The 14,002-nt window shown below is 48.6% G+C and overlaps 1 protein-coding gene across 2 annotated transcripts in view; it reads left to right on the top strand.

The window, feature by feature from the left end:
• Positions 1 to 14,002, top strand: part of LOC147096461 (uncharacterized) — a 61,904-nt gene that overhangs the window by 29,105 nt on the left and 18,797 nt on the right. For both annotated transcript variants that reach the window (XM_085975236.1, XM_085975235.1), the window contains exons 4-8: positions 1,245 to 1,367; positions 4,261 to 4,377; positions 8,115 to 8,252; positions 10,522 to 10,701; positions 13,037 to 13,231. In XM_085975236.1, the coding sequence (XP_085831362.1) occupies positions 1,245 to 1,367; positions 4,261 to 4,377; positions 8,115 to 8,252; positions 10,522 to 10,701; positions 13,037 to 13,231 (753 nt within the window). The remainder of the gene's footprint in view (positions 1 to 1,244; positions 1,368 to 4,260; positions 4,378 to 8,114; positions 8,253 to 10,521; positions 10,702 to 13,036; positions 13,232 to 14,002) is intronic.

Genomic DNA, 14,002 nt, shown 5'->3' with positions numbered 1-14,002 from the left:
TCTAGGTGGAAGAGGTCGCGGGTTTGGGAGGTGCTGCCGAAGAAGCCTTGGTGAGTTGCTGCAGTGCATCTTGTAGATGGTGCACACTGCAGCCACGGTATGCCGGTGGTGTAGGGAGTGAATATTTAAGGTGGTGGATGGGGTGCCAATCAAGCGAGCTGCTTTGTTCTGGATGGTGTCGAGCTTCTTGAGTGTTGTTGGAGCTGTACTCATCCAGGCAAGTGGAGAGTGATGTAAAAAAACTACTAGGCACTTGGTCTAAGCCTTAAACAAAGCTTTAATCAACTGTTTTACAACATGGAGGTCTAGTTGTGTCCTTCACTAGTTCCTGTAAAAGAATGTCCTGAGCAAGCTGGGCCCATGCCCGAGTATTTATACTCTCCCTGGACAGCGCCACCAGCAGGCCGCCCAGTATTATTTCGTAAGTCATTTCCACATGAATGGCTGATTCTTGTCGCAGTTTATTCCATCACAATCCTTACTCCTTACTGAAATCCAAACGCTCACTGGACCGCAATGAAGAATATGAATCCTGGCAGATTTTCTCCCCCGCCCCACTCCTCCAAATGTAGTGCCCCTATCCAAGTCCCAGCTGCCATCACCTACAGGCTGCCCTCCAAACCTGGGATCTTCCTGATCTGTATAAAGGGGCAAAACGGTTTGCAATGATCTAATGCCCTGGAACCTCCCAAAATGCTTTACAACTGACAAATGGCTTTTGAAATACATTCACTTTTTTTGTTTTCTAGGCAATCTGGTAGCCAAATTATGCACAGAAGCAATGCGACAATGACCAGTTAACCTGTTTGGTGGTGGTCGTTGCGGAATGAATATTGGCTAAAACACCGGGCATGGGATTTCCTGTGCCTCATAATGTCTCATCTGAAACGCAGCACTCCCTCAGTACTGCACTGGAGCGCTTGCGTAGGGCTAAAGACCTGCAGCGGGACTTTAACCCGTGACCTGATTCGGAGCCGAGGGCTAGCCCGGAGCCGAGGGCTAGCCCGGAGCCAAGCTGTCGCAGTATGAACCAATATAACAGTCACTTGACTGAGCACCGCCTCTGAATTTTTCTGTTTTGACATTTGAATCTAATCAAATTTCGGCTAACAAAGCACATTTGCAAGGAACCTGCGTGACGCCTGGTTTCAAAGATGAATCCAAGGAAGTCGCAATCATCCCAAATGTCAGCACTGTTCTGTTAATCACTGCTGCGGTTTTTCTGTCCTGTGTCCTTCCTGCAGGAGCCGAGTTTACAATCGAGGGAAAAGGGAAGCCTTGGCGAGCGCAGCCGTGAAGAGCAGTGTCAGCACCGAATGGTGCAACACCTGGCATCTGAGCTGCACCGCAAGGAGCAGCTATTACAGGTGAGGAGGCCGTGAGAAGCCGCTGTGGCAGAAAACCGGGGCTGTGGGACCTCCGTTATGTGGAGAGACTCGAAGCTGGGGTTGTTCTCCTTGGAGCAGTGAAGGTCAAGGGGAGATTTAATAGTGGGTGTTTCAAAATCGGGAACGGTTTTGATCGAGTAAGTGAAGAGGAACTGTTTCCACTGGCAGGAGGGTCGGTAACCAGAGGGCACGCATACAAGATAATTGGCAAAAGAACCAGAGGGAGGGACGAGATTTTTATACACAGCAAGTCCTGATCTGGAACACTCTGCTTGCAAGGGCGGTGGAAGCAGATTCAATAGTACAGGAAACTTTTTTTTTTTATCCGGCACGGACAGGACCGATGTGGTGCCGGTTCATCAAAAATTCCGGCTAACCGAACGCTACAGTAAAAGATAGGGAGAGCTGAGAGCTCCGTATAAAGCAACAAACCCTGTTGCTTAGCAACAAGTGTAGAACAATGGCCACAAGTTCCAAGCGTCTCTGTAGCTTAGCAACAGCTGCAGCCACACCCTTGCACAGCAACAGATGGAGGAACGTAAGTACAATATGAAGTAAAACCTACTCCTGAATTTTGCCGGTTAACCAAGTTTTCCGGTTACAGGAAACTTTGTGTTATCCGGAGGCTAAATGTCCGGCAAGCTCGAGCCACCAGCAAAAATCAGGAGCTGTTTCGTTAGGGTTTTTTTTCTTTTCGTAGGTTTTATTTCTTTTCGTTGCTTTTTTTTTCAACAGTCAAGCTCTGCAAGGTCTCGCTGAAGCTGTTGCTAAGCTACAGAGACGCTACAGAGAGTGCGGCCGACTGTTTAGAAGCTGTTGCTAAGCAACAGGGTTGCCAGGTACGGAGCTGAAAATCTCTATGTTTCAACATTAGCGCTGGTTTGTCCGGCAGTTTTGAGGGAACAGCAACAGCGCGGTCCCGTCGGTGCCGGACAGCACAAAGTTTCCTGTATATGGGTGCCGGTAAATCGAAAGTTTCCTGTAGCTTTCAAAAGGGAATTGGATAAATACTTAAAAAGGAAAAAAAAATTGCGGGGTTATGGGCAAAGAGCAAGCGAGTGGGACTAATTGGGTAACTCTTATCAACGAGCTGGCACAGGCACAATGGCCCTAGAACATAAGAACATGAGACATGGGAGCAGGAGTAGGTCATTCGGCCCCTCGAGCCTGCTCCGCCATTCAGTAAGATCATGGCTGATCCAATCTTGGCCTCGGCTTTACTTCCCTGCCCGCTCCCCATAACCCTTGACTCCCTTATCGTTCAAAAATCTGTCTCTCTCCACCTTTTAAATATATTCAATGACCCAGCCTCCACAGTTCTCTGGGGAAGAGAATTCCAAAGATTCACGACCCTCCGAGAAGAAATTCCTCCTCATTTCCGATTTAAAAGGGTGCCCCCTTATTCTGAAATTATGGCCCCCTCGTTCTAGATTCCCCCACGAGGGGAATCATCCACCCTGCATCCACCCTGTTTAGCCCTTTCAGAATCTATGTTTCAATAAGATCACCTCTCCTAAATGCCAATGAGTATAGGCCTATGACCTAATGACCTCCTTCTGTGCTGTGTGATAAATGGAGAGGCCAGCACAGTAGTCATTACAGGAGAAGGGCTAGCAGTGGATGGAGATTGGGCGGTGACGAGGAATACAAGCTGCAGCAAATGGAGGTTGTACCCGAAAAGGAGCGGGTCAGCGTAGAAGGTTCAGACGGGGTTGCTCCATTTGAAAGCGGTGGACTTCTATACCAGGAGGAGTGTGTGAGGAATGAGCCTCACTGTCACAAGATGTTGTGGGGTACTTTGTTGCAAATGGGGCCACACTTGATCATCCCCCCCCCCCCCCCCCCCCCCAACTGTCGAGCTTGTTTATAAACCTTTTTTTTTAAGCTGTTGGCTAGAAAACCAAAGAAATCATTGTGGACTTCAGGAAGTCTAAAGGCGGTAGTCACACCCCCATTCACATCAATGGGGCTGTGGTGGAAAGGGTGGACAGCTTCAAGTTCCTCGGAGTCCACATCACGGAAGACCTCTCCTGGTCCCTCAATACCTCCTCTCTGGTGAAGAAGGCCCAGCAGCGCCTATATTTCCTAAGGAGGCTGAAGGGATGTAACCTGTCACCCCTGATCCTCTCTAACTTTTACCGCTGCACAATAGAGAGCATCCTGACAAACTGTATCACAGTATGGTATGGCAGCTGTAGCTACTATGACCGGAAAGCCCGGCAGCGGGTAGTCAAAACTGCCCAACGCATTACCGGCACCCGGCTACCGACCATAGAGCACATATACCAGAAACGCTGTCTACGGAGGTCACGGACCATCATCAAAGGCCCTACCCACCCCAGCCACAGTCTGTTCGCCCTCCTGCCATCTGGGAGACGCTACAGATGCATTCGCACCCGTACGACCAGATTTAGGAACAGCTTCTTTCCCAGGGCTGTCGTCCTACTGAACTCCACAAATAAACTCTAAAGCCTGCACATCTGCCAATGCACTTTATTACGGTTATGTTTATGTTAATGTATTACAAGCCAAATGTATGTTGAATGTTTAAATGTCTTAATCTAAATGTACACTCTCGGGAGCCGCAAGCCTACATTTCGTTGTACTGCACTTGTGCACTAACAATGACAATAAAAGTTGATTTGATTTGATTTTGATTTAGTTCCACTGTTCTGTGGTGGATCCCTTTGGGAACGAAGCAGAGTGACTGGGAATCTCCCTGTTTTTGTATCTGTCTATTTTTTTCTATTGTACGATGGAGCCGAAGCAGTATTTGAAACAATCTACTCACACTGTGTATTTGTTTGTGTTTCCCTGTTCTGTTCCTTGCCCTGCACATCCATCCATCCATCCATCCATCCACCTCTCTCAGGAGTGTGTGGAGCTAGTCAAGCAGCTGACTAGTGGCACCAGGCCCATGGCTGATGTGGAGGCCGATACGATCGAGAAGCTCCGCTTACAGCTGAAGGAGCGAGATGAAGCGCTGGAGGTAAACTGGAGACTCTTTCCTGGCGTACTTTGTGTTGTCGAAGCAGTTCCGCCATGCGGCTTGGGGGGGGTCGCAATGCCTGTGAATTTGCACCCACAGATGCACGGAATTGAGGCAAAAATCAATTCCTGCGGTAAAAGATTGAGGTAACTCCCGAGCTAGCATGTTACTCATCTAATTACACTACGCCCAAATTTTATAGAATCATAGAATGTTTACAACACAGCAGGAGGCCATTCGGCCTGTCGAGCCCGTGCCGGCTGTCTGCAAGAGCACTTCAGCTAGTCCCATTCTCCCGCCCTTTCCCCGTAGCCCTGCAAATGTTTTTCCTTTTTTGAAAGCCGCGATTGAGTCTGCCTCCGTCACCCTTTCAGGCAGTGCATTCCAGATCATAACTCGCTGCGTAAAAAATGTTTTTCCTCGTGTCGCCTTTGGTTCTTCTGCCAATCACCTTAAATCTGTGTCCTCTGGTTCTCGACCCTTCCGCCAATGGGAACAGTTCCTCTCTATCTACTCTGTCTAGACCCTTCATGATTTTGAACACCTCTGTCAAATATCCTCTCTGCCTTCTCTGCTCCAAGGAGAACAACCCCAGCTGCTCCAAGGAGAACAACCCCAGCTGCTCCGGTCTATCCACATAACTGAAGTCCCTCATCCCTGGAACCATTCTTGTAAAGCTTTTCTGCACCCTCTCTAAAGCCTTCACATCCTTCCTAAAGTGTGGTGTCCAGAATTGGGCACAGTACTCCAGTTGAGGCCGAACCAGTGTTTTACACAGGTTCATCATAACTTCCTTGCTTTTGTATTCTATGCCTCTATTTCTGAAGCCCAGGATCCCATAAGCTTGTTTAACCACTTTCTCAACCTGCCCTGCCCCCTTCAAAAATTTGTGCAGATATACCCCCAGGTCTGTCTGTTCATGCACCCACTTTAGGATTGTACCGTTTAGTTTATATTGCCTCTCTTCGTTCTTCCTACCAAAACGTATCATTTCGCACTTTTCTGCATTAAATTTCATCTGCCACATGTCCGCCCATTCCACCAGCCTGTCTATGTCCTCTTGAAGTCTATCACTATCCTCCTCACTGTTAACTATACTTCCAAGTTTTGTGTCATCTTCGATCTTTCACATCTGTAGACCGATCACTGTGCCCACACTCATCGTGGCACATTAAGATAGTGTCGGCCCACAGGTTAAAGTGCCGTGCGCACAAATTTCCCGCAGTTACTAGTTCAAAAACAGCTGTGACATGAAGTCCAGAATTTTGGGCGCAGCGGGATGGGTGCATTGTATATTTTCATCAGACCTCCACTGTATTACTGCTTCAATGCACCTTGATAGCATCAGGACAATTCACATTAAAAACTAAAAAACTTCCACGATCGTATTTTCTTAAACATGTTGACAGACTGTGCCCCTTATCTGGCTAGATGGCTTCAGGCTAACTTTCATACTTCCTTGGGTCCCGACTGTTTACGCTGATTTTTACGCTCTGGCGTACGCTAAGGAGGTCGTCGGGGAGATGTCAGCATAAATCACTGTTGAAATGGGTATAGCAATACAGGAAACTCCCTAAATAACCGGAAATCTCTTAACCGGCAAAATTCAGGAGTAGGTTCAGGTAAGTTTTACTTCATATTAGTGGCCGTTCCTGGATCTGTGGCCGTGTAACCGGGGTTCCTGCACCTGTTGCTATGCAACAGGGATGCCTGGATCTGTGGCCGGGGTTCCTGCACATGTTGCTATGCAACAGGGACGCCTGGATCTGTGGCCGTGTACGGGGCTCTCGTACCTTTTGCTATACCCTCTGTAATCCGGACTTTTTGATAAACCGGCACCATGCCGGACCCGTCAGTGCCAGATAAAGAGTTTCCTGTAGATGTAAATTTCAGCGTAGCTTACCAATTAGGACCCCCACCCCCTGGCCTCGGCCCCATCATCACCGGAGATTCCACCCATCGACGAGGCTGCTGGCACTGAGCTCTCCCCGTTTTGCACTTGCAGTGTGGCACTTGGTGCGGTGTCGGAGACGCTGGAGTAGCCTCGCACGGGACCGGCCGCGTGCCCAGTGGGCTCAAAGGTTGTGATTGCCACCCTTGCGTTTCTGGCCTTTGGGTTTTGCTTGCTGTGGGTGGAGGGAGTGCGCGGTGGTGGCGCAGGCTGAATGGCCTACTCGTATTCCAGGAGAGCTGAGGAACAGTAGCAGCGCTGTTGGAGACAGGTCTTCTTTTACGTTCACCTCGGGCTGTGCTGTAATATAAATGCAACAACTTAGCCTGGGGACCATTCAGGGTGTCATAAGAACATAAGAAATAGCAGCAGGATTTGGCCATTTGACCCTTCGAGCCTGCTCAGCCATTCAATAAGATCATGGCTGACCTTCTACCTCATCTCCACTATCCTGCACTATCCCCATATCCCTTGATTCCCTTAATATTTAAAAATCTATCGATCGCTGTCTTGAATAGACTCAATGGCTGAGCCTCCACAGCCCTCTGGGGTATGTAATTCCAAAGATTCACCAGCCTCTGAGTGAAGAAATTTCTCCTCATCTCAGCCCTAAATGGCTGACCCCTTTTATTCTGAGACTGTGACCCCTGGCTCTAGACTCCCCAGCCAGGGGCAACATCCTCCCTGCATTTACCCTGTCCAGCCCTGTAAGTCATGCGGTTTCTAGCATGCAAAGCTCTATTTAGAACAGCCAGACTGGCACTTGAAGGAGCCTTAGTTTGGGATTCTTGGTGATTGAATCAGTGCAGCCCAGAAAATAGATAAGCGGCCCTGGCAGGAACTCGGCTCGGGTTTGAGAGGCGGCTGAGCAGATTGAAGATGAAGTACTTCCAATCTCTCAAACCGTGAAACTGGCTGCCTTTTTTAAGTGCACTTGTTGGCAAAGAAGCTAACTAATAGGTTTCTCAGTTAACAACAGAAAATGCTGGAAAAACTCAGCAGGTCAGGCAACATCCGTGGAGAGAAATTTGAGTTATTTCGGATTTCCAACATCTGCAGTATTTTGCTATCGTTTCTCAGTTAAGTTTGCTTTAGCTTTCCACTGCCGACGTTGCCGGCTTCAGAACCTGCTCTTGCACCAAGCTGGTGGCTCACGGCAGGGGTTGGCGGAAGGGGGCGTTCCAATCGGCTGCAGCAACCTGGGTGAGGGAGGGAGTGGAGAAATCGGGACAGGATTCCCCACTTCTGATCGCAGCCCAGAGTCTCAAATGGGGCGAGAATTGGGGTTGTTTGTGATGCCCTTGCAGTCGAATAGCCTGTAAAATCATAATCACTTTTTAAAAAAAAAAAAAAATGTTTTTTAAATGGCCATCTGAGTGGGATACAGGATGATAGTCGGTGTATTGGAGTGGAGGCAAGGTTGCAGCCGTATAACTCTAGGCCTAACTCCAGACATGCAGGCCGGATTGGAAGGACACAAGCCCGGCGTGTCTCCAGCATGCCCTTGATGTAATAAAACTCAGTACGCACTTGGTTTGAGTATAAAGCAAGGCTTTAATCAACTTGTTTCAGAACATGGAAGTCTAGTTGTACTTCACTAGCTCCTTGTCTTTACAAAATGTCCCTGGCAAGCTGGGGCCAACGCCCGAGTATTTATACTCCTTGGACGGCGCCACCAGCTGGCCGTCCAGTGTTATTTCATAGGTAGTTTCTCGATGAGATTTATGACAGCCCTGTCCCGATTTGAGTGGCTGCCCCTGATTTATTTATTTTGCATTTCGTCAAGCGCTCTGCCGATGAGAAATTCACCGCCATCGAGGAGAAAGAGAGCGAAGTTCAGCAGTTGTGGCTGGCCCTGCGGGAGAAGGACCACGACCTGCACCGTCTGGGGGACGTTCTGACCCGCAACGAGGAGATGATCAATGTGAGGACTGCGCCCGTGCTCTCCGCCGTGCTGATTGACGCTTCCCCTCGAGGGAGACTTGCTCCCTGTTAACTTACCTCGACTCCTTCAAAACTGCCATTTATCGACCCTCTACAAAGGGATATACACTCAAACCACTCCCCCGCCACACACACACACACAATTTTGCACTGATCTAGCGCCAAATCTCCAACCGTTCCTTTTTCTTTCCAACTTCACTCCCTGGTAGAGCCCCTCCAGTCCAGTTTCTGCCCTGCCCACAACACCTTGACTGTGTGTCTTAACCACTCCATCCTCCTCCTCCGCCGTTGCTCTCTCCTCAGTCCACGCGTACCTGTCATAAAACAGGCCTCCGGCACTTCCTCCTCCCCTGCATAGTCACCTCTGGTGCGCCACCGGGCTGTATTCTTGGTCCGTTCCTCTTGCGTTACAGTCTTATCCGGGAAGCCTCAGGCTACAGGACGATATAGACGGGTTGGTCAGAACAGTGGTAAATGGAATTTAACCCTGAAAAGTGTGAGGTGATGCATTTTGGGAGGACTAACAAGGCAAGGGAATACACAATGAATGGTAGGACCCTAGGAAGGACAGGATCAGAGGGACCTTGGTGTGCATGTACATAGATCCCTGAAGGCAGCAGGACAGGTGGTTAAAAAGGCATATGGGATACTTGCCTTCATTAGCCGAGGCATAGAATATAAGAGCAGGGAGGTTATGATGGAGCTGTACAAAACGCTAGTTAGGCCACAGCTGGAATACTGTGTGCAGTTCTGGTCGCCACACTATATAGGAAGGATGTGATTGCATTGGAGAGGGTGCAGAGGAGATTTACCAGGATGTTACCTGGGCTGGAGCGCTTCCGCTATGAAGAGAGACTGGACAGGCTGGGGTTGTTTTCCTTTGAGCAGAGAAGGCTGAGGGGGGACCTGATTGAGGTGTACAAAATTATGAGGGGCATAGATAGGGTAGATAGAAGGGAACTTTTCCCCTTAGTAGAGGGGCCAATAACCAGGGGGCATAGCTTCAAGGTAAGGGGCAGGAGGTTTAGAGGGGATTTGAGGAAAAACTTTTTCACCCAGAGGGTGGTTGGAATCTGGAGCTCACTGCCTGAAAGGGTGGTAGAGGCAGGAAGCCTCACAACATTCAAGAAGCATTTAGATGAGCACTTGAAACGCCACAGCATACAAGGCTACGGACCAAGTGCTGGAAAATGGGATTAGAATAGACAGGGCTTGATGGCCGGCGCGGACACGATGGGCCTCTATGACTCTATGACCTTGTACACGAGTAGCGCTCTGCTCAATTGAGGGGGACACTTGCTTGCAGTATTGGGAGCAGGGCAAGCGCTCGACCATCTTCTCGAATGAATTGTAATGGCCCAGGAATTCGGGTCTCCCAATGGAAGTGCCGGTTTCCTGCATGCACTGTGCATGTGCGGGAAACCGGCACTTCCGTTCCCCTGAAAGAAGGTGGAACACGTGTGCAGGAGAGGCTGCGCGTGCGCATCGAACTTACGTTTTTTTTGCAGGTTTTCCCGGAAAGGTAAGTCTCCAGAAGTTAGACATGTAAAAAGCCGTCGCAAGGCCTGCTTTTTACAAGGTAAGTGGTGAATTAATTAAAATGAAAACATTTTTTCCACAGGTTTATTATTTTTAAATACTTTAAAGAAAGGTAAGTTTATTTTTAGCCCCGTTAGAAAATAAAATTATTTTTTTCAAAAATTTAAATTGTTTAAAATAGTTATTTCATGTAATTTATAGTTTATTTTAAAAATGTGATTTTTTAAAAATGTATTTGAAGATTTAGTGATGTTTTGGGACTGATAGTATTTATAGGTTTGACAGCTCTTCCTGTCACACTTATGAATGAAGCATTCCCTGCTACCATTGGCTCTCCATGGCCCACGTGATCCCAGGGGACGCATCGAACTAACTGCGCCCCTGGGATACGCAAGCACTGCGCGCCGGCAGTTGGAGGAGGCCCAGGATCGGAATCCCACGCGGGCCCACAGCTCAATGGCCGGCGCGCTAGGTAAGTGCAGGTCGGAGGCTTGCACCCGCGGGAAGCCCCCGACCCGAATTTCTGGGCCAATGTATAAAAATTAGATCTCCTTTCGCAAGTAGAATATCGCACCCTTTTTTAGTTTGAGAAGTGTGCTGTCCTGGGCAGGGGGCGGGTGGTGATTCCTGTTGCAAGGTCAGTCTGGGCAGGTTATATTTGAGTCCGACGTGCTCAGCCAGCCTCTGCCCCACCCCGTTTCACTTTCCAGATGTTGAACCACACCCTGAAGCAGAAGGACGCCGTTCTTGGGCAGCTGGAGCTGCTGTGCAGAAGCGTGAAGCAGGTTTGCGGCCAGTGGGATGAAAAGCGAGCGTGCGCCCTGCGGGAGAAGGACAGCATCATCGCTCAGCTCCAAGCGGCGCTGCAGAAGAGCGCCAAAGACGTGGAGGTATGGCAGGGTGGTGTGACTAGCTGAGTAATCCCAAGACCGCGAGTTCAAATCTCGCCATGGTAGTTAGAATGTAAATTTTAGATTTAAAAACCGCTGGTATCGGTAAACGTAAATATCCAACTGGTTCACTAATGTCCTTTCGGGGAAGGAAACCTGCTGTCCCTTACTTGGTCTGACCAATTACAGCAAACTTTCTTCTCTGGCACTTATGGGACCAGGGCAGTGCCGGTTGATGGAAAAATTCTGAGTAACAGAGGTATACCTACCGAGGCAATTTTTAACACAAACAAAAATAAAAAAATCAAGAAATGTACTGTGTAACTGGGTACTCACCTACAGAATGTAACATAGACATAGAAACATAGAAGATAGGAGCAGGAGTAGGCCATTCGGCCCCTCGAGCCCGCTCCGCCATTCAATGAGATCATGGCTGATCATCCAAATTCAGTACCCTGTCCCTGCCTTCTCCCCATATCCCTTGATCCCTTTAGCCTTAAGAAATATATCCAACTCCTTCTTGAATATATTTAATGAATTGGCCTCCACTACCTTCTGTGGCAGAGAATTCCACAGGTTCGCCACTCTCTGGGTGAAGAAATTCCTCCTCATTTCTGTCCTAAATGGCTTACCCCTTATCCTTAGACTGTGACCCCTGGTTCTGGACTCCCCGGCCATCAGAAACATCCTTCCTGCATCTAGTCTGTCCAGTCCTGTTAGAATTTTATAAGTTTCAATGAGATCCCCTCTCATTCTTCTAAACTCCAGCGAGTACAAGCCCAATCGACCCAATCTCTCCTCATACGTCATTCCTGCCATCCTGGTGAATCTTCGCTGAACTCCTTCCATGGCAAGAACATCCTTCCTCAGATAAGGCGACCAAAACTGCACACAATACTCAAGATGTGGCCTCACCAAGGCCCTGTACAACTGCAGCAAGACATCCTTGTTCCTGTACTCAAACCCTCTCGCTACGAAGGCCAACATACCATTTGCCTTCTTAACCGCCTGCTGCACCTGCATGCTTACCTTCAGCGTTAAATGTATGGTAGAATCGGCAAGATTACCGGTTATTGAGGTGTTGTTTTGTATTGAGATGTCTATTTTTGCCAGTTATTAAAGTATTCCGGATGATAAAGTGCCGTTTAAACAAGAGTTTACTGTATATATCAGACTCTAGTCTCACACCAACGTGTTTGACTCTGAAGTGACCTAACAAGCCACTTCGTTATTCAACACCTTCTGTAAAAGTGCCAGCAACACCCATACTCCAAAATTATTATTTTTAATCCATGGCAGGATGATCTTTTCCCACTCAATGGGCTCTTCTCCCCCACTGCGAATTCATTCAGTATCACACAATTGTAAAAACAATTGTATCCGCTGTGGCTCAGTGGGCAGCACACTCGCCTCTGAGTCAGAAGGTTGTGGGTTGAAGTCCCACTCCAGGGACTTGAGCACAGTAAAGCTAGGCTGACGCTCCCAGTGCAGTGCTGAAGGAACGCTGCACTGTCGGAGGGGCCGTCTTTCGGATGAGACGTTAAACCCAGGCCCCGTCTGTTCTCTCAGGTGGACGTAAAAGATCCCATGGCCACTATTTCGAAGAAGAGCAGGGGGGAGTTCTCCCCGGTGTCCTGGGGCCAATATTTATCCCTCAACCAACATAACTAAAAACAGATGATCTGGTCATTATCACATTGCTGTTTGTGGGAGCTTGCTGTGCGCAAATTGGCTGCTGTGTTTCCCACATTACAACAGTGACTACACTTACCAAAAAAAAAGTACTTCATTGGCTGTAAAGCGCTTTGAGACATCCGGTGGTCGTGAAAGGCGCTGTATAAATGCAAGTCTTTCTTTTCAAAATGATGCGGATGCTGGGAATCTGAAACACAAGCAGAAAATGCTGGGAATACTCGGCAGGTCAGGCAGCATCCGTGGAGAGAGAAAGAGAGTTGACGTTTCAGGTCGGTGGCCCTTCGTCGGAACCGCTCACTGTAATTACCACATTTCAATTCTGACGAAAGGTCATCGATCTGACACCTTAACTCTCGCTCTCGCTCTCTCCACAGATGCTGCCTGACCTGCCGAGTATTCGCAGCATTTTCTGTTTTTATTTCACGAATTGTAAGTGTTCACTCTGTATCCAACACGCCCGACTCCTGCCACAGGGAAAGTCATCGCAAGAAGCCTCCTCCTGTGGCCGAAGAGCTCCTCCCAGAGTCGTAATGCGGATTCCGCCCACTAAGGGACACTGTCTGAAGTTGGGCCGGCTGTCGGCTAGGTTTGCCGTCGGTGCCTACCTGTTGCGCACTGACTCTCCTATCTGCACTTGCAGGCCCTCTCTGACTCGCTGCTGAGCCAGGGTCTGACCGATGGCTCCGACACATCCGCACGCCTGTGCCTGCAGCTGAAGGAGAAGGAACGGCTTCTGTCAGAGGTCCTCGCAGAGCGAACACGCCAGTGCGCTGACCATGAGAAGGTCATCGAGGAGCTTTTAAACAACGTCGATGATAAAGATCAGTTTATCAAGGTATGCCGATAGGCATCACTGTCTTGGTGCGGCCTAGTCCTAACGTTTGCTCTGATAACTTCAGCCTAATGGGTAGCCTCTGCGGGGAGCCTTCTGTGGCTTTAATTAAACCTCCCCAGCACTGCTCACTGTAAATACCATATTTCAGGAATGCTTGGCTTGTTTAATCGTGTTCCTGGACTTGTGCTGGATTGCTGCCAATGCTGGGATCAGAGCCGGGGTGTGTAGAGTTTATTAATTCATTCATGGGATGTGGGCGTTGCTGGCAAGGCCAGCATTTATTGCCCATCCCTCATTGCCCTCGAGAAGGTGGTGGTGAGCCGTTGCCTTGAACCGCTGCAGTCCATGTGGTGAAGGTACTCCCACAGTGCTGTTAGGGAGGGAGTTCTGGGATTTTGACCCAGCGACGATGAAGGAACAGCTGATATACTTCCAAGTCAGGACGGTGTGTGACTTGGAGGTGGCGGTGTTCCCATGCGCCTGCTGCCCTTGTCCTTCTAGGTGGTAGAGGTCTGTAAGATGTTCTGATTGTCTGACAGTTTATAGAGTTCAGACTCGTGGAATGGACAACACAAAACCCAGTGAATCTGTGAAACTTCTTTTACTTAAAAATCAACAAGAGGTTACAAGTAATTTCCAGAATACAAACTGTTCTCAATTCATATTCTTATCACAAGCAAGCATCTAAAATCATTTACTTTAAGCTGAGGTGATTATAAGCAAAACCACGTACATACTATTACCAGATGAGAGGTCAATTCAACGATGATA

Source organism: Somniosus microcephalus, unplaced genomic scaffold (genome assembly GCF_052327205.1).
Source record: "Somniosus microcephalus isolate GS21.2 unplaced genomic scaffold, FLI_Smic_1.0 unresolved_chr1, whole genome shotgun sequence".
Lineage (NCBI taxonomy): Eukaryota > Metazoa > Chordata > Chondrichthyes > Squaliformes > Somniosidae > Somniosus > Somniosus microcephalus.
The sequence above is the reverse complement of the archived record's forward strand: the minus strand, read 5'-3'. Positions and strand labels throughout refer to the sequence as shown.